Source organism: Neopsephotus bourkii, unplaced genomic scaffold (genome assembly GCF_033783945.1).
Source record: "Neopsephotus bourkii isolate Nb327-2 ecotype Australia unplaced genomic scaffold, CSIRO-AGI_Nbou_v1 NB_951, whole genome shotgun sequence".
NCBI classification, from domain to species: Eukaryota; Metazoa; Chordata; class Aves; order Psittaciformes; family Psittacidae; genus Neopsephotus; species Neopsephotus bourkii.
Window position 1 is genome coordinate 908,944 of NW_026901445.1, and position 18,427 is coordinate 927,370.

An 18,427-nucleotide genomic window follows, 5' to 3' on the forward strand; every position below is an offset into this window, starting at 1 on the left:
AGTACCTTGGAGCCATAGATAGTTTTCATTACACTTTAACTCATCAATACTTTGCCTATGCTGACAGGATGAAACGTCTACACATACTTAAAGAACAACTCTGAATCAACACTGGGAGTGCTGTAGATCCCCAAGCAATATCTGTGCTAAAAACACTCTCAAGTAAGCACCCTTTCCTAATTTCTACACACACATTTGAAAGCCAGGTTGGGTGATGTAGAGACGGGTGGCAAGTGAAATGAACCTGAAATTCATGGAAATGAAATGCTTTTGTTTGGAAGTTGTTATAGGAAGTGGAAAGCAACCTGGCTCAGAGGAAACAGGCAGGTCTCTCCAATCTCTTCCTCATATGTTTGATGGTTCCCACACGATATAATGGCCCAGCTGTAAGCACCAATTCAGCTAACACCCAAACCACCACAAACAGGACATGCAGAGGAGGAAGTTCGGTGAAGCAAGCATTTCTTCAGGTCAGTAGTCTTAAGCCGATCATGACTCCAGCAAGCTAATATTGTCCTGGGATGTCCATCAGGAAGATCTCCTCCTAATGATTTTGAGCCTGGGAAACTGGGCAGACAGGGTGGCAGTAGGAGTTGTCCTGGCTCTAGAGACCTATTGGAAGGAAACTTGGTATTGAACACGACCATCAAGAAGTGTTGGGAAAAGGAATTAAAAATGCCCTGTGTGTTGTCTGGCCTGTACGTGGTATGGGCAGTACCCACGTATGGTACAAAATGGAAGTGCATGAAGGAGTGATTCATCCAAAATAATCCTCCACAGAAGCTGAATTGCGTTTGCAGACAACAGGGATGTCTGCACTAAGCATTCCAGGTACAAGGGTTCTGGCAGACGTGGCATCTCGCAGTGCCACCTTCTGAACCGAGGTCCAAAATGAGAAGGCACAGGCAGCAAGCCTGAGGAGATTCTACACAGTGATGGCAGGTTTTTCTCATGCTTGTGCTTTATTTTATTAAAAAAGAGGCGAAGCTACAACACTGGTAGCCTTTTCTTTGAAGATCCTTAATACGTGCTTCCAGTGAACTTAAAACAAAAGTTCCTGGGGACGATGGAGAGGGGAGGATTTCAACCTTACCTTCCCGGACTTTTACATGGATGGAGAGGACAGACCAGCCCTTCCTACTCTTAGTGTCTGCAAACAGAAGTGAGTACTCAAAAACCCTTGGGCACTACCGTCACATGAAATGGTCCATGCTTCCCACAGTGAAAGATTTGAGTGACTAGTTTTAGGGGTTCCGCCCCCTTGTAAATCCCCCAGAGTGCCTGTAGGGTGGTGGGAATATCTGGAATATAATGATTTTATCCTGATAAAAATGAGAAATTTTGAAAGTATTCCTTGTTTCAGGGCTTTTGCCCAAAGTATGTGGCAAACTGTGAGACAGAGCTGAGAAGTGACCCCTTGTCACTTCCCAGGAAAGAGGGAACTTTACAGAGAACATGGTAAGCACATGAACTCTATCAGCAGAGGTACCTCATGTAGCAGTGCAAACTCCCATGAACTCCACTTTCACCAGATCAAAGGCTGTAGAACTACATGAACTTCCATGACCTTTTCTGGAAACATCTGAGCTGATGCAGGAGTTTAGGCCAGCCCAAGAACCAGCCCAAACTTGTTGACAATTCAGATTTTCCACTGAAGTAACAAATACAGATCTTTAAGAAGTAAAATGAGATTTTAAAATACCAACTAGCAAATTATTGTGCTTGTGAGAGAGAGCAAGGATGACTTAAGGGTGACTTAAGGATGAACAAGGTTGACATATAGAAGCCACAGAAACTTTTGCAAGGGATCACAGAATCATAGCATGGCTTGGTTTGGAAGGGACCATAGAGCTCATCTAGTTCCAACCCTCTGTCATGGGCAGGGACACTTCCCATTAGACCAGGTTGCTCAAAGACACATTCAACCTGGCCTTGGATGGAGACCTTCACTAGGATCTCTGAGTGAAAGGGAAACTCGTTAACACACCGCTGCACAGCAAACCCAGCACACTAGGCCCCTCACTAGTTCCCACCAAGTCCCTCATCCCAGGTACTCACACACCAGCTCAGTTAGATGAGATCTACCTGCCTGCAAAAGTGTCACAGCTCAGGAGGCACAGAGGGATACAGCCAGGCTGAGCAAGTTGAGCACACTCAGTGCCACAGCCCTAAAGGTCCTTTCTACCTGTCATTGCCGCTGCTGTTGGGACCTTGCAAGTACGCTGCTCCTGGAGTAATCTTTGTCAGGAAGCCCCCAACTCTTTTTGAAGTCCTTGCAACATACCAGACATGCTGTTTGGCCTCCAGAGCACCTCTGGCCCTTCCAGGGAAGCAGTTCCTCATGCCAGAGTCAAGACATCAACAAAACAGGAACTTGCATGGGCCAGCTTCCATCAGTAGGCTGGGTGAGCTTCTTTGGCCATTGCAAGTGCGAGGACTAGTTGCCAGGTTGCACTAACCTATACCCAGCCTCTCACATGTGCAGCTTTGTCTCAGCTTGGGAAATCATTCCCTAGAGATGCTCCAGTTGTTGATTTCTCTACTTACTTATCTCAGTCTTTCTCTCCTCTAGGAGACCTTGAAGAGGTCAGTCCCCTTTTCTTATGTGTTCATGTTCTCTCTCTCAGCAAATCCTTTCTTGTCTGTTGTGATGTATGGAGGCCTTTCTGCCCTTGCTACATGGATACTTTTTTACTTTTGTCTCTTGTGAGGCCAGACAGCCTAGGGAGTGAGACCCAGATGATTGCTGTGCACTGACAACATATCAGTAAGTTTATTTTCTTACTGCATGAAGCACAAACTCCACTGATAATGTCAGGAAGACTTCAGGAACACGCAAGGATGGCTGACCCCACTGAGAGCTTGTACAGTCAATACCAAAGAACAGAAAATCCAAATGACATTGAAGAACTTGGAAGATGTTCTCGCAACAGCAAATTTCTGCGAGCACCCCAGTAGAAAAGTGCGCTCCTATGCGGGACCTCTTTAATGATAAACTTTAGATGAAACAAAAGAAGTTTTATCAGCACAAGTTTCTTAACCACTCTTGGCTGCTGCAGTTATTTGAGATAAGGTATGTTTTCAATGACCTAATAACACCAAAAGAAATCCTAGTTTCATAACACAGGGCAGTCTAACAAATGATTGACTGGTAGTGTTGACTAAGCCATGTAATCAGAAACCTGCTATTCAACCAACATAGCCCTTCTGTATATAAATTTGGGCTCCGGCAGCCAGAGTCACTCCCTCCTGAGCTGCAGAAGCAAATGGAGCTCCTGGGAGCAGCCGGTGTTGTCCTTCTAGTTTGCATTGCTTGCCTGCTTTCTGTTGCAGCATGGAGAGGGAAGTCTGGAAAGGGGAAGATGCCCCCAGGACCAATTCCCCTTCCCATCCTAGGTAACGTGCTGCAGGTGAAACCAAAGAACATGTCTGAAACCCTCCAGAAGGTAAAGCTACTTTCTTCTCTCTTACGTTATTCTCTCTTACTTTATTCTATGGTTGAGAAACATGTACGACCTGTGCATGGGGACAACATGTGGCTCTAGCTTGATGAGTGGCAAGCCTAGAGGAGCAGAAAAGTGATAGGGATCTCAGCTTCTCCCCTCACTGCTGTTGCCATTGTTCAGGGCCTGCTAGCTGGAAACCCTCTCCACACCCAGATTTATCATGACAGGACCAACCTGGTCACTCCTGATCTGTGAAGCTGCGCTACCTGCACTGGGATGCAGCAGCAAGGCCACTTTTCCACTCCTCCTCCCTGTCTGCTCATTCTCTCTTGCATTTTGACAGCTCAGTGAAGAGTATGGACCAGTGTTCACAGTGCACCTGGGCTCTGAGCCAGTGGTGGTCCTGCATGGACATGATGTGGTGAAAGAAGCCTTGGTTGATCGTGCGGATGAGTTTGCTGGCAGAGGACACATGCCAATAGGAGACAGGGCTAACAATGGATTAGGTATGTTTGCTGATCAAGCTCCTTCTGATGAGAAGGGAAGGGTTGAGTATGCATTCGGCAGAGTTGGAGTTTATTATACACAAGGGAAGACTGTGGGGTGTTAATGGGACCCACCTGTAGAAGGGAAGGCAGAGTGGGCTGTGACTGTTGGCTTACATGACCTAATGATAGCAGAGAAATGAAGCTGGATTGATACCAGTGATGGCCAGTGAAAGGGTAAGCAGCAGGAGCCACCAGTTGCAACAAGGGAAACTACATGTGGATATGAGTGATGACTTCTTTGTTCACAGGGAGGCTGGGTATGTGGTGAAAAAAGCCAAAAGCAGGTAGTTGGGCTACAGGACCTCCAGGGATTTTTTCCAGACCACAGTACTGACACCACCATGTCAATGCTGTCACAGGGACAGGATTCACTGTCACCATGAACCTCTTCATCTCACATGTAGCATGCCCAAGCCAGGTCTTTCCTCTTCCTTCTTCCTCTGCAGGGATTGTGTTTAGCAACAACGAGGAGTGGTTGCAAGCCCGGCGGTTTGCTCTCAGCGCTCTGCGCAACTTTGGAATGGGGAAGAGGAGCATTGAAGAGAGAATCCAGGAGGAAATTGAGTACTTTCTGGAAGAGATTGACAAAACAAAGGGTATGGTCCATTTTTAATATAGCTTATGATTGCAAAAAAGAAAAAAAAAAAGACTGTACTAAGGGACTCATCTCTTCAGCATAGAGTTGAAGTTCCCATGTGTCTGGTCTGTGCACCAGCTATGCCCATTACAAAGCAGTAAATAATTCTATAATCATGTACTGTTCTTTTTGGAGGACCCTTCTGTGTCACTGAAAGACTGTAATCTGATATTTGCTCTAGTAACCAGATCTCAGGGTACCCAGAGTAGTCATAAGTAGCCACAGTTTGGGGGATTTTTTTACGGTTTGTAACTTATCTGAAATCACAGGAACACCTTTTGACCCAACCTTTCTCCTGAGCTGTGCTATCTCCAATGTCATATGCTCCATCGTCTTTGGGAAACGATATGGTTATAAAGACAAGAAGTTCCTGGCCCTGATGAACAACATGAACAACATCTTTGAGATGATGAATTCTCGCTGGGGACAGGTACATTCAGTAGCCATTTCACAGTGTCAGGTGTTCTATCCAGGGGAGCAGGAGGTCTCCCTCCCAATGAAGTTGCATTTCAGTCTTCTAACTAGGACTCCATCAATGCCCTGCTGCACAAGAGGGAATTCATTCAAGAGTAAGAAGCACCCTCACCAATGGAGTTGGCTTTGCCAGCTAAGTGCAGCTTCCCCCTAGCCCTGAACATCCTTCTTTTCCACCTTTGAGAATTCCACTACTACTAAGCAAGACCCTACCACACTGTTAGACTGCCCAGCCCCATACTTGTGCCTCATGCTGGTGCCCAGCCTCATACTTGTGCCAAGTCTTCTGCTGGGCACAGTTGAGAGGGTTGTAGCCTTCCTAGGCTTTTTGCTAATATGAAAGAAAAGGGCAATGATCATGCTATGGACTTTCCTGTTTCTTTCTTTCCAGCTCTACCAGATGTTCTCAAACATTTTGGTTTACTTGCCTGGCCCACACAACAACATCTTCAAAGAATTTGATTCTCTAAAAGCCTTTGTGTCAGAGGAAGTGAAAATACACCAAGCCTCCCTAGATCCCACTTCCCCTCAGGATTTCATCGACCTCTTCCTCAACAAAATGCAGGAGGTAAGGAGACAGCATAGAGCCCCAGCTCAGCCCCAAACACACCTACACTGAACCCCTTTCCTCTCCTAACACGGGCGTTAGGATGAGTCCTTCCCAGGCAGCTGCGCTGGGCTGTGGGAAGATACCAAACCTCAGATGCTAACTCTGCTAGAGCTTACAGCTCTGGGTCTACACACTTACCAGCCACTTCCTGTAGCTGCTTGGACAACAAGACTGTCACCTGCTCTCACCAAAACACAGGGACATTTGCAGTCTGGTCTTGCAGTTCTTTCACTAGAAACTAGCCAACCAGCAGTTGGCATAGCCAGGGCAAAGAGGCAGCTACGTAGCATTTGGTCAACAGCTTGAAAGAAGATTGCTGTGGGGTTGAGCTTACTGCATAAAGACGGCATTATAATGCCCCAGATGACTGCTGCACCTTAGCAGAGAAATGCAACAGCTCTGGGTGAAAAGGAAGGCCTGGGATGACACAAGAGAGGGCCACTTTTCTTATCTCAGCTGGAGAAACATCCCAGCTTTTTCTCTAGGAGAAAGACTGTCCCAATTCCACTTTCCACATGAAGAACCTGATAACCACCGCCTTCGACTTGTTCGTTGCTGCAACTGAGACAACTAGCACCACCATAAGATATGGGCTTCTGCTTCTTCTGAAACACCCGAAGATACAAGGTACCAGTCTGTGACCTCTTCCTCTTTAGCTGTTTGCCTGGGCTGGGCACATGTCTAATACCAGAACTTTTCTCCACCCTTTCTCATATTTCACCCAAATGGTCAAAGTCCCTGCACCATCTTTCCCCGGGGTGGTCATTAGCGATCCCTCAGCTTCGCTGGCATCATCATCAGCCACACTCTCCTCACGGCCAGGGACCTGACTGCGTTCACATCTTTGTCTCCTAGTACTCCTATTTCACCAAGTCACTAGGAAGACATTCTTTGCATGGGCTCCAGTGCAGGTGTGTTCTAGTTGACACCAAAACCAGCATCACTGCTCCTGTCACCTGTGATCTTTGGACAGCTTAGGGCAACCTGTTGAGGTAGGTTTGGTTTTCTTTACCCATTTTATGGTTTGTGCCTCTCATGACAGAGAAAGTTCAAGAAGAGATTGACCAGGTAGTAGGACGGTCACGAAGACCTTGTGCGGCTGACAGGACCCAGATGCCCTACACAGATGCAGTGGCCCAGTCAATCCAGCGCTCCATCTCCCTCATTCCCCATGGCCCTCCCTCACACTGTGACTAAAGACACACGCTTCAGAGACTATGTCATTCCAAAAGGTTAGTAGGCAAAGAGTGGAAGAGCAGCTCTGCCCAACGCCTTCTTCACCTGCTCTGCAGCTTTACCTCCCTGTAGAAATACAGTGGGTTCACAAAAAACACAGAGCAGTGACTCCTCACACAAAAGGCAGCAAAGCTGTGGAACTGCTCACCACCCTCCAGGAGAGACTGCAAAGTCAGTTGGTAGGTGCTGAGCACAGAAAGCCCCTCAGCCACAAAATGCTGGAGGCTCTCCTGGTATTCAAGGGAACAAGAAAAACCTGTTTGCCCTGTTTTTAAACACTGCTTGGGGCAGTCACTGCTGGCCACAGCCAGAGGCAGGGCTAGAGCAACCCAGGACCTGGCCTGGCCGGGCAGGCTACAGCAATGCTCATTGCTCTAATGGGTGACTATGGGAAACAGTAGCATGTGGCTGTTGCCATTCTGATTTTCAGCTATCTTGTAAAATCAAAACGCAGGACCCAGGGATGTGCTTAGCTTCCACCTCTTGTGTCATCACTGCTGGATTGTTTATTTCTCCCTACCCATGATCCACACAAAAGCTCCACAAATGATCCGGAAGGGAGAAAGAACAGGATCTCTGTCAGGAGAAATTTGTCAGGAGGATGCAACAGTGCTTTATTTCCACCACCGTGTATGCTTTTGCTTTTGGGATCTTGCAGAAAAGAAGGAACATGATGCATCTACACGTTCATGATTGTGAAACACTAAGAAGAAGAATTAGATAAGGCGTCCCCAGATGACTAGAACAGGGTGAGGATAAATGATGTGAAAGTGAGAGGAAGTGCTCCGGAAGAGAAGCCAACTGTCCCTGTTGTGATATCTAGCAGGGTCTCCCTAAAGCTGCCTCCTCAAAGGAAGGGTCCCCAAAGGGAAATGAAACATGGGTAGGGCTGTGCTGGGAAGCTGAGTGTTCCCTTGGTAGGCAGTCAGATTAAGTGGTCCAACTAGACTCCCCTTCATGTTCTCTTCTTCTTGTGTTACCTCAGGGCACTACGATTTTTCCCATCCTCAGTTCTGTCCTCCATGACAGTAAAGAGTTTCCAAACCCAAATGAGTTCAACCCTGGACATTTCTTGAATGCGAATGGCACCTTTAGGAAGAGCGAGTTCTTCATGCCCTTCTCAGCAGGTAAAGCACAGGCTTTCTCTCTCTTCCTCTGTTGACTTCCTGCTCTGGCAATCATCCTGTCTTTCCCTATAACACACACTCCCTCTCCCTAGCATGGTCCTCTTGGTATTCCCTTGGGGCTCACTGCTCTTTGGATAACTCCTCCCTGCTGCTATCCTCCTCAGCTGCATCTCCCATCTTGTCTGGGGCTTCTCAAACCTCCTCCTAGGAGTTGCCAATATAATGATACGAGTGGGACCCACTGACACTTTCTAAAATACCTGTCACCTTCCTGCAAAGCCACCAGTCATCCTTAACCATCCTGTCTTTCTGTGGTAGCTCCACTTTTCCCCAGCACCTCTCAAGTACTCTCCTACCAACAGAGCCCCTACCCTCTGCTTTCTCATCCATGCTTTATGTCACCTTGTCTCATCTTGTTTCCTGTGATGCCCCCTCCACATTTAAGACTTTTCTTATTACTGTTCTTCCTTCACATACCCAATCAAAGGGCCAAGGGTTTTTCTTCAACAAACTCTTCTCTTGCAAATGTCGTCAGTAATCCTGACGGTCATCTCACTGCTGTGGTTGTATCTGTGCAACACATCTGCTTAGTACACACTCTGGTCTAGTCAGCAGAGTGCCATTTGCTGTTTTCACCTTTAGGGAAGCGAATATGCCCTGGAGAGGGCCTGGCACGCATGGAGATATTCTTATTCATGACCACCATTTTGCAGAACTATACCCTGAAGCCTACTGTCAAACCCCAGGAAATCAACATAACCCCAGTGCTGAGTGGGACAGGCAACGTACCTCCTGCCTACCAGCTCTGTGCTATCCCCCGTTGAAAAGTACAAAACCATTCTCTGCACTCTACCACTCCTTCTCCTGGGTAGAAAATTTATCCCAGCTGAAACCAGGACACATGCCCCTTAATAAAAACAATTGCAGGAGCATTGGCCCACCTTTCCAAGGCCTCCAAAAGGGCACCCCAAACACAGGTACAGATACAGAGGAGACACCTTCAAAGCCTCCCAGAACTGCTCCATCACACCTCAGGGAGGCCTTGGGTGTCATTGTAGCCTGTTGCACTGATACTCTGTCCATGGGCTCATTGAGTGCAGTGGCTGCATCAAACAGCCTATTTTCTCACAAATGGCTCTCGTGACTACCCATGACATATTTCTCCTTCAGCATGGGTCCCCCCAAAAAAGCAGCATGCTTTGCATGTGGATACCACTGTATGCGTCTTTGTTAATGACCCAATAAAGAAAAATCTGTTTGAAAAGATTTGAGCCGTTATTTCCTTTGGGTTAGGTTGGTACCTACATCTGCTGCTCCACTGCAGAGTAGGTCTGCAGTGCCTGTGGCCAGTGCCCTGTGGTGAAGGCTGTTCCTACAGGGGCAAGGTTCCTGCCTGCTTCACCTGCTGGACCCATTGCTGCTGCCTGCAAGGATCCCCTGCCAGTCACAGCACAAGACCAGGCAGGAAGACTCGCAGTGCAGGATAGGAAGAGGGTCCTGCAGCCTGGGGCCTTTATGCAGCTCTATCTGCTGTTCTTGGGGTTGCCAACCCTGCTACCCAGAGCTGGACAAAGTATAACTGCAGCATCCCTCCTAAAGTGGTACATTCAGAGGTTCAGAGGCTGAAGTTCTGTCTGCCTTCACCCTCTTGGTGGGAGCCATGGCTGCTCCTGGAGGCTCCTTTCATGTCTCAGGCACTCTGTGGCCCAGCCTTCCCACAAGCTAGGAGTGGGAAGCCTTTGTTACGGCTCGGCCCTGTTCTCCTCCCACCATCTCCCCCTTCTGCTCCCACCCAGGCATTTGCTAGTACAACCTCACCTGTCACTGTGGCCACTCAGCACCCTGCCGTGAATCAAGATGGGGCTGCAAGACAACCAGCTCCAAGACTAACACCAATTATGACCATAAGCCAGGTGATGATGCAATACACATGAAAGAGCTGGGTGCTTCAATAGGACTGAGTATTCTTGACAGCCAAAACCATAGCCCTAAGCCACCTGCAAAACTGGTACATGCTAATCCTGCCCTGCCAGGGAAGTGAGGAATCCCAGTCTGCAGCTCCTCCAGGAGGAGGGGAGAGCAGTTGTTCACACTTACCTTTGTTACCAAAGTAACAAGGCATCACCCTATCCCTAGGGTCATAGCAGCAGCCTCGCACTTCACAGTCTCCTTGGTTGATAGGCAAGGAGGCACACAGCAGTCGGTCTTGGCTGAGTATAGCAGAGCAGACACTGCTGCTTGGAGCATCCAGGGCTGGAAGAAACAGCAGGAATTTGTAGCTAAAGCTCAGGAGTGAGGGACAAAGTCACAGAGGACACTGGTGGAAGGTGTCATGGTGACACAGCATACAAATCAAAGGAAGCTGGACTCTGATGAGGATCAAACACATGCCTGGAGCAGGCATGGAAGCCTGCTCAGAAAAGGCCTGTATTTCCCTGGGGCCCTGTAAAGGAGACTGCACTGTATGGCACCTTTCAAGGTAAAGTGCTCTGGTAGATAGGAAAATCATTGTAGCTAGTCTCTGCCCAGTCCCCAGGTTTACAGGGACTTACACTCAAACTGGGACCAGGAAACACAAGAAACACTCACCTGCTAGCCCGACAAAGGAGGCACAAGTCCCCAGCAAGCTAGTGGCTCCTGCGTCCAAATCGTTCTCCAGGGAGTCTTCTGCCCAACAGAAAATCCCCTTTCCCAACCCACTAACTGACTAGGAATGTCCATCTGAAAGGAAGGGTACCCACTGACACAGATACAAGCAGAGTCTCCCAAGGGGATGCCAGAATCTTACCAGGAAGGTCCACAGGGCACCTGAGCAGCTTCTCTTCATGAAGAACTTTTTGTCCAGCAGCATCACTTCCTTCAAGCCCGACCAGCATGAGATAATGGCCATCCTGCAGGAGAGCCACACCAGTCAGGGCAGCCAGAGCAGCGGTAGTCACAGTGCCAGCAGAACTCCTGAGGTCGCTTACCCATTCAAAGACATAACAGCCAGCGTAGGAGATCATTACTGTCTGGGAGCCATCTAAAGTCCCAAATACCAAGAGCCCACACTCTGAGTCATTCTGCAAAGCATGTGCCTTCCCCTCAACATCTAGAGAGAGAAGAAGACAGCAGCAGGGGCTTCAGCATCCTACACTGAATATAGAGTCCACTACAATCCTATTTTTCCACAGGAAATAAAACCCTAGCCAGTATTAGGGTCTGAATCAGTAGAGGTGTTTGGGAAAGCCCAGCAGCCAAGACCGTCTAGAGCCAAGCACAGCACTCCACCACAACCCTTGACTGGGGGGTCACCTAACAGCCCCCTGGCTACACAAGATGCATTGAGGCTGCTAGGCAACACTTCACATTAAAACCTTCCTCTTTCTCCTCATTCCAGACATACCTGTGCACTGTACAAAGACACAGCAGCAAGAAAGCCTCTTGACAGAATCCTCACTTACCCCAAGCAATCAACACAAAGGTAGTATTCCCTTGCCAGCCTAAAGATAAGGTGAGCTGCATGGTTTCTTGACCACAAGCCAGCAGACTGGGGTCAGAAAAAACACTACCCTGAGCTCCCATAACCAAAAACAGGAGACCAAGAAACCCCAAGAAGAGCATAGCTCCAAATGCAGTCCTAGATTGTCCTACAACACCCATCCTGCTCTCTTGCTGTCGTGGTTTAACCCCAACCAGACAGCTTTCACTCACTCACTCCCCCCCTTTCTTGCCCTCCTCCTACTCTCGGAGGGACGGAGAGGAGAATCAGAAAGAATGCAACTCCCACGGGTTGAGATAAGAACAGTTTAGTAACTAAGGTATAACACAAATCACTACTGCTACCACCAATAATAGTAATGATAAAGGAAATAACAAGGGAAGAGAATACAACACCCCATCACCAGACGACCGATAACTCGCCCCCCCAGCCCGACCAAGCACCGACCAATACCTCCTCCAACCCTGCCGTCCACCTGCCCTTCCGGGTAACTCCCAGTTACATCCTGGGCATGACGTGCTGTGGTATGGAATACCTCTTGGGTCAGTTTGGGTCAGGTGTCCTGTCTCTGCTTCCTCCCAGCTTCCCTCCTCCCTGGCAGAGCATGAGGCCCACAAAGTCCTGGGCCAAACCAAAACATCATTGTTTTCAGCTCTGTTCCCAGCTGAAAGTCAAAACACAGCACTGCACCAGCTACCAAGAAAGAGAAAAATGACTGCTACTGCTAAACCCAGGACATTATCCACCCCTTATTCCATACCATTCACGTCATGCTCAGATCCTACATTTTCAAGATACCATCACTCTGATCTCAGTGCACTTCTATCTTAGTGCATGGACTAGTCCCTATAAAGCTGCTGAGTCCATCTGGTCTATGATGTCAGGCTCCACCTCTTGTAGCAGTCTTCCAGAGCAGGAGAGACTGTGTGCAGTGTTCACACTTGTGAATAACCTGGGCAGTAGTGTCAATTGCTAAGTCCACCCCTCGATCATGAGTTCATCTCTGTGTTGCATCTCTGCTCTGATGGCCTTAAGTGTCATGGGCCCACTAGGCTCAAAATAATTCACTGTCCCCTTCAGCAGTTTCTGCAGCTTGTTACTGGGGACTCCATACAGCTGCCTTCCATTTCCAATGTTTCCAAAGCACTGGAGGGGCCCAGTGGACTAGATACTTGCCCATACTGTCCCACACACCCTGCCACTCATGGCTGTCCAGCCTTGGGGGAACCTCTTGGTCCTCCCATATTGTCATCTAACCCCAGACAAGACCCAAACCTGACTCTGCTTAACTTTTGAGATCAGACAAAATGGTGGTGGGTAAAACACACTCTGCGTGTGTGCCAGCATGCTGATCCCCATCACAATCAGCAGGGAGGTCCCAAGGATACCCAAAGGCCATCCAAAACCTTCAGAACTCTCAAGCGATGCTGCTGTACTTGTCACTGGGGCTGGTGTAGCTGCTGTGCTTGCCGGCTCTCCCACCACCAGCTTCTCTTTTGAGTCCAGCTCTTCCACCTCTGCCTTGCTGGGAAATGCTGCGGGGTCTCCTGCGTCCTCCTGGGGCTCGGCGGGCGGCTTCCGGGGAATGCTCTTGGCCGTCACGAGGCTCGGCTCCTCTGTGGGGCTCGGCTCCTCCACCGCCTTCTCCCGCTGCTCGGCAGCCGCCTCCTCCCGCTCCTCGACCGCCCTGACCTCCTCCACCGGCAGCCGCTCCCTGCCGGCCTCCGGTCCCGCTCCCGCTTGGTGCCCGAGGCCGCTCTCCCGGGCCGCTTCAGCAGCCGCCGGCTCCCGGGGACGCGCCCCCTCGGCTCCCCGCGGCCTCACGCAGATGGAGGCGAGGGTGAGGGCCAGGAAGGTGAGGAGCAGCCGGACGGCCAGGGACCAGTCAACGGCCACGTCCGTCCCACCCTGCTGCTGGAGCCCACCCGTATTACAAGTCATTGCCATAAAGTACAGTGAGACAGGAACCTTAGCCCAAGCCCCACACTTGATAAACACTAACACAGCAAATACCGGCTCTAAGCAAGTTACAACATTCTGAAGCTGTGAGATCAAGAGGAACAACTCTGAGAGCCAATAAATCAGCATTGTGACGGTCAGATCTGTCGTTATCTCAACCCCTCGTGCCCCACGTTGGGCGCCAAAAAGAACTGTCGTGGTTTAACCCCAACCAGACAGCTTTCACTCACTCACTCCCCCCCCCTTTCTTGCCCTCCTCCTACTCTCGGAGGGACGGAGAGGAGAATCAGAAAGAATGCAACTCCCACGGGTTGAGATAAGAACAGTTTAGTAACTAAGGTATAACACAAATCACTACTGCTACCACCAATAATAGTAATGATAAAGGAAATAACAAGGGAAGAGAATACAACACCCCGTCACCAGGTGACCGATAACTTGCCCCCCCAGCCCAACCAAGCACCGACCAATACCTCCTCCAACCCTGCCGTCCACCTGCCCTTCCGGGTAACTCCCAGTTACCTCCTGGGCTTGATGTGCTGTGGTATGGAATACCTCTTGGGTCAGTTTGGGTCAGGTGTCCTGTCTCTGCTTCCTCCCAGCTTCCCTCCTCCCTGGCAGAGCATGAGGCCCACAAAGTCCTTGGCCAAACCAAAACATCATTGTTTTCAGCTCTGTTCCCAGCTGAAAGTCAAAACACAGCACTGCACCAGCTACGAAGAAAAATGACTGCTACTGCTAAACCCAGGACACTTGCTAAGGGCCACAAAGCAGCTGCTCTTAGCCTACCCCTTTTATATGTTGGAGTCAGCTGGGATCAGAAATTCACTGACTGTCCAGGTAGACCCAGACCAACAATTTAACACCTTCCATTGCCCTCACCTGGCTCTGAACCCACCACAGTCTGTTTGCACCCTTTGAAGAAAACCACAGGGCAGGAACTGAGCTTGTGTCAGGAGCCGTATGTGTCTTCGTCTCCCTAAGCTAAGAGGAGCTCATCTGTGCCATTTGCTGTAGAGCTCCAGGAGGATCTTCAAACCCTGTTTCCTGACCCTGAGTTCTTCCCACCACTGGTTCATCCAGGATATCTGCCTGCTTGCCTCTGTGCAGCCTGCTGCTGCTCTAAGTGCTCATTACATCACATGAGTGCAAGAAGCTGAATGACAATGCTCTTTTGCTCTTTTCAAGGTGCCACTGTTCCAAATGCCAACACAGGTGCTGACATATAAACACAGAAACAGCCCTCCATGTGAAATCTGTGGAAAACTATGATGCTCAGGAGACTTTGCACACCTAAAAGGAGGTGATTCCCCTTAAGCACTCCTGGCTGTGGACTACACCTGCATTTGTAGTGTGGTTGTATGGGATAGCGGCAAGACTCTTCCAGGCCTGGCTGCAAGGTGGCAGGGCCATCCACTGTATGGGACCCTTACAAGCTGGCAGGAAGAGCCCTGATGGGCCTGAAAATACAGACAATAGGGGCCTCCGTGACCCCAGAGAAAGCCCTTCCTGCCAACAGCCACTGCCTGCTGTAACTGCAATGTGTCTCATGTAGAGCCTTCTCCCATGCCACACATCAGGCTACAGCAACCACACAGAGTAAAAGCCTTATTGTCCATCTTCCATACAGATGTTTCTGCATTCATGCAATGGAGGTGTGCATGTCTTTACATTGTTGTAGGGGTGATGCACACATACTTTGTGCATGCTTTTATATGCCCTACTGTTTGCAGTGGGAGCATTGGCCTAGCCTGTGCCATCATGTTCTTTTGTAATCTGCTTATTCCTTTGGGGCTAGATCATCACTTCCCAGAAGAGTCTGTGGGTTAGATGAGTAGGATTTCTAATCTTGACCCTTAATAATGTACTTCCATTGCTATCCAACTGCACTTCTGCTCTCAGGAGACCCTCCTGCTCCTTGATGTTTGCACAGCACCACAAAGCAGGCAGCATGTTTGCCTCTCCAGCCAGCCCTCATCAGCAGGCATGGGTAGTAACTGAGTCTAAGGGAAGTGCTTCCTCTGCTCTTCCACCTTAGCCTACAGCCCATCTTTCCTCTACAGCTGTACAGGATGCTGTGATCCCATCTAGGTGAAGAATATTACTGTGCCTGGCCTGCACACCGCTTTCCAACCAGAAAGGTTGTTCCACAAAGAACAAGACCTTTTCAGCTGCTCTGCACCGCAGAAACTGCTACACATGGATCTCAAAAGGCTGCCTGTAGGGCTGCTGCTTGAGCAGTGCTCATGAACCAGATGTGCTCCTGCCTGTGCCCTGCCAAGGCACTGACCAGCCACGGTGGAGAGGCACCTAGGAAAAACGTTTGGACTTTGTCAGGGAGGGAGACTTCACCTCTGTACAAGCTGATCATTGTTCCAAGTCACCCTGCCTCATCTCAGAGCTACTGTATGACTGCTGAATGCTTCATTTGACTGCAATACTTGCTGATAATTGGGTTAAGTGTAACAAATAAACAAAGTACCTTGGAGCCATAGATAGTTTTCATTACACTTTAACTCATCAATTCCTTGCCTATGCTGGCAGGATAAAACGTCTACACATACTTAAAGAACAACTCTGTGAATCAACACTGGGAGTGCTGTAGATCCCCAAGCAATATCTGTGCTAAAAACACTCTCAAGTAAACACCCTTTCGTAATTTCTACACACACATTTGAAAGCCAGGTTGGGTGATGTAGAGACGGGTGGCAAGTGAAATGAACCTGAAATTCATGGAAATGAAATGCTTTTGTTTGGAAGTTGTTATAGGAAGTGGAAAGCAACCTGGCTAAGAGGAAACAGGCAGGTCTCTCCAATCTCTTCCTCATGTATTTGATAGCTCCCACACGATATAATGGCCCAGCTGTAATTCAGCTAACACCCAAACCACCACAAACAGGACATGCAGAGGAGGAAGGTAGGTGAAGCAAGCATCTCTTCAGGTCACTAGTCACCAGCCCTTCCTACTCTTAGTGTCTGCAAACAGAAGTGAGTACTCAGAAAACCCTTGGGCACTACCGTCACATGAAATGGTCCATGCTTTCCCACAGTGAAAGATTTGAGTGACTAGTTTTAGGGGTTCCGCCCCCTTGTAAATCCCCCAGAGTGCCTGCAGGGTGGTGGGAATATCTGGAATATAATGATTTTATCCTGATAAAAATGAGAAATTTTGAAAGTATTCCTTGTTCCAGGGCTTTTGCCCAAAGTATGTGGCAAACTGTGAGACAGAGCTGAGAAGTGACCCCTTGTCACTTCCCAGGAAAGAGGGAACTTTACAGAGAACATGGTAAGCTCATAAACTCTATCAGCAGAGGTACCTCATGTAGCAGCACAAACTCCCATGAACTCCACTTTCACCAGATCAAAGGCCATAGAACTACATGAACTTCCATGACCTTTTCTGGAAACATCTGAGCTGATGCAGGAGTTTAGGCCAGCCCAAGAACCAGCCCAAACTTGTTGGCAATTCAGATTTTCCACTGAAGTAACAAATACAGATCTTTAAGAAGTAAAATGAGATTTTAAAATACCAACTAGCAAATTATTGTGTCTGTGAGAGAGAGCAAGGATGACTTAAGGGTGACTTAAAGATGAACAAGGATGACATATAGAAGCCACAGAAACTTTTGCAAGGGATCACAGAATCATAGCATGGCTTGGTTTGGAAGGGACCATAGAGCTCATCTAGTTCCAACCCTCTGTCATGGGCAGGGACACTTCCCATTAGACCAGGTTGCTCAAAGACCCATTCAACCTGGCCTTGGATGGAGACCTTCACTAGGATCTCTGAGTGAAAGGGAAACTCACGTTAACACACCGCTGCACAGCAAACCCAGCACACTAGGCCCCTCACTAATTCCCACCACGTCCCTCATCCCAGGTACTCACACACCAGCTCAGTTAGATGAGATCTACCTGCCTGCAAAAGTGTCACAGCTCAGGAGGCACAGAGGGATACAGCCAGGCTGAGCAAGTTGAGCACACTCAGTGCCACAGCCATAAAGGTCCTTTCTACCTGCCATTGCCGCTGCTGCTGGGACCTTCAAAGTACGCTGCCCCTGGAGTAATCTTTGTCAGGAAGCCCCCAACTCTTTTTGAAGTCCTTGCAACATGCCAGACATGCTGTTTGGCCTCCAGAGCACCTCTGGCCCTTCCAGGGAAGCAGTTCCTCATGCCAGAGTCAAGACATCAACAAAACAGGAACTTGCGCGGGCCAGCTTCCATCAGTAGGCTGGGTGAGCTTCTTTGGCCATTGCAAGTACAAGGACTAGTTGCCAGGTTGCACTAACCTATACCCAGCCTCTCACATGTGCAGCTTTGTCTCAGCTTGGGAAATCATTCCCTAGAGATGCTCCAGTTGTTGATTTCTCTACCTACTTATCTCAGTCTTTCTCTCCTCTAGGAGACCTTGAAGAGGTCAGTCCCCTTTTCTTACGTGTTTATGTTCTCTCTCTCAGCAAATCCTTTCTTGTCTGTTGTGATGTATGGAGGCCTTTCTGCCCTTGCTACATGGATACTTTTTTACTTTTGTCTCTTGTGAGGCCAGACAGCCTAGGGAGAGAGACCCAGACGATTGCTGTGCACTGACAACATATCAGTAAGTTTTTTTTCTTACTGCATGAAGCACAAACTCCACTGATAATGTCAGGAAGACTTCAGGAACACGCAAGGATGGCTGACCCCACTGAGAGCTTGTACAGTCAATACCAAAGAACAGAAAATCCAAATGACACTGAAGAACTTGGAAGATGTTCTCGCAACAGCGAATTTCTGCGAGCACCCCAGTAGAAAAGTGCGCTCCTATGCGGGACCTCTTTAATGATAAACTTTAGATGAAACAAAAGAAGTTTTATCAGCACAAGTTTCTTAACCACTCTTGGCTGCTGCAGTTATTTGAGATAAGGTATGT

The 18,427-nt window shown here is 48.7% G+C and overlaps 3 protein-coding genes across 3 annotated transcripts in view; 1 reads left to right on the forward strand and 2 right to left on the reverse strand.

Moving 5' to 3' along the window:
* TLL2 (tolloid like 2) overlaps nucleotides 1-18,427 on the reverse strand; it is a 508,271-nt gene that overhangs the window by 379,705 nt on the left and 110,139 nt on the right. The gene's annotated exons all lie outside the window — the stretch shown is intronic.
* On the forward strand, nucleotides 3,225-9,344 carry LOC133215032 (cytochrome P450 2C19-like). The gene is given in 10 exon segments (XM_061358658.1): nucleotides 3,225-3,446; nucleotides 3,790-3,952; nucleotides 4,441-4,590; nucleotides 4,901-5,061; nucleotides 5,497-5,673; nucleotides 6,201-6,342; nucleotides 6,758-6,882; nucleotides 6,884-6,955; nucleotides 7,937-8,078; nucleotides 8,721-9,344. Coding segments are annotated over 10 exon segments (1,494 nt in total). The 5' UTR covers nucleotides 3,225-3,266; the 3' UTR covers nucleotides 8,903-9,344.
* On the reverse strand, nucleotides 9,380-11,728 carry LOC133215014 (zona pellucida sperm-binding protein 4-like). Its single transcript, XM_061358617.1, has 5 exons — nucleotides 11,522-11,728; nucleotides 11,048-11,169; nucleotides 10,867-10,969; nucleotides 10,176-10,331; nucleotides 9,380-9,450 (listed from the first exon to the last, which is right to left on the reverse strand). The coding sequence occupies exons 1-5, from the start codon at nucleotides 11,718-11,720 to the stop codon at nucleotides 9,380-9,382; spliced, it is 651 nt and encodes a 216-aa protein (XP_061214601.1). The 5' UTR covers nucleotides 11,721-11,728.

Excerpts from the sequence above, each read along its gene's own strand:
- LOC133215014 (XM_061358617.1), bottom strand. The coding sequence starts at position 11,720 with ATGGGTGTTGTAGGACAATCTAGGACTGCATTTGGAGCTATGCTCTTC. Across the intron at positions 11,170-11,521 it reads CTTTGTGTTGATTGCTTGGG|ATGTTGAGGGGAAGGCACAT; the intron begins GTAAGTGAGGAT and ends TTCTCTCTCTAG. Across the intron at positions 9,451-10,175 it reads TTGTTACTTTGGTAACAAAG|GAACAGCCTTCACCACAGGG; the intron begins GTAAGTGTGAAC and ends TTGCCCCTGTAG.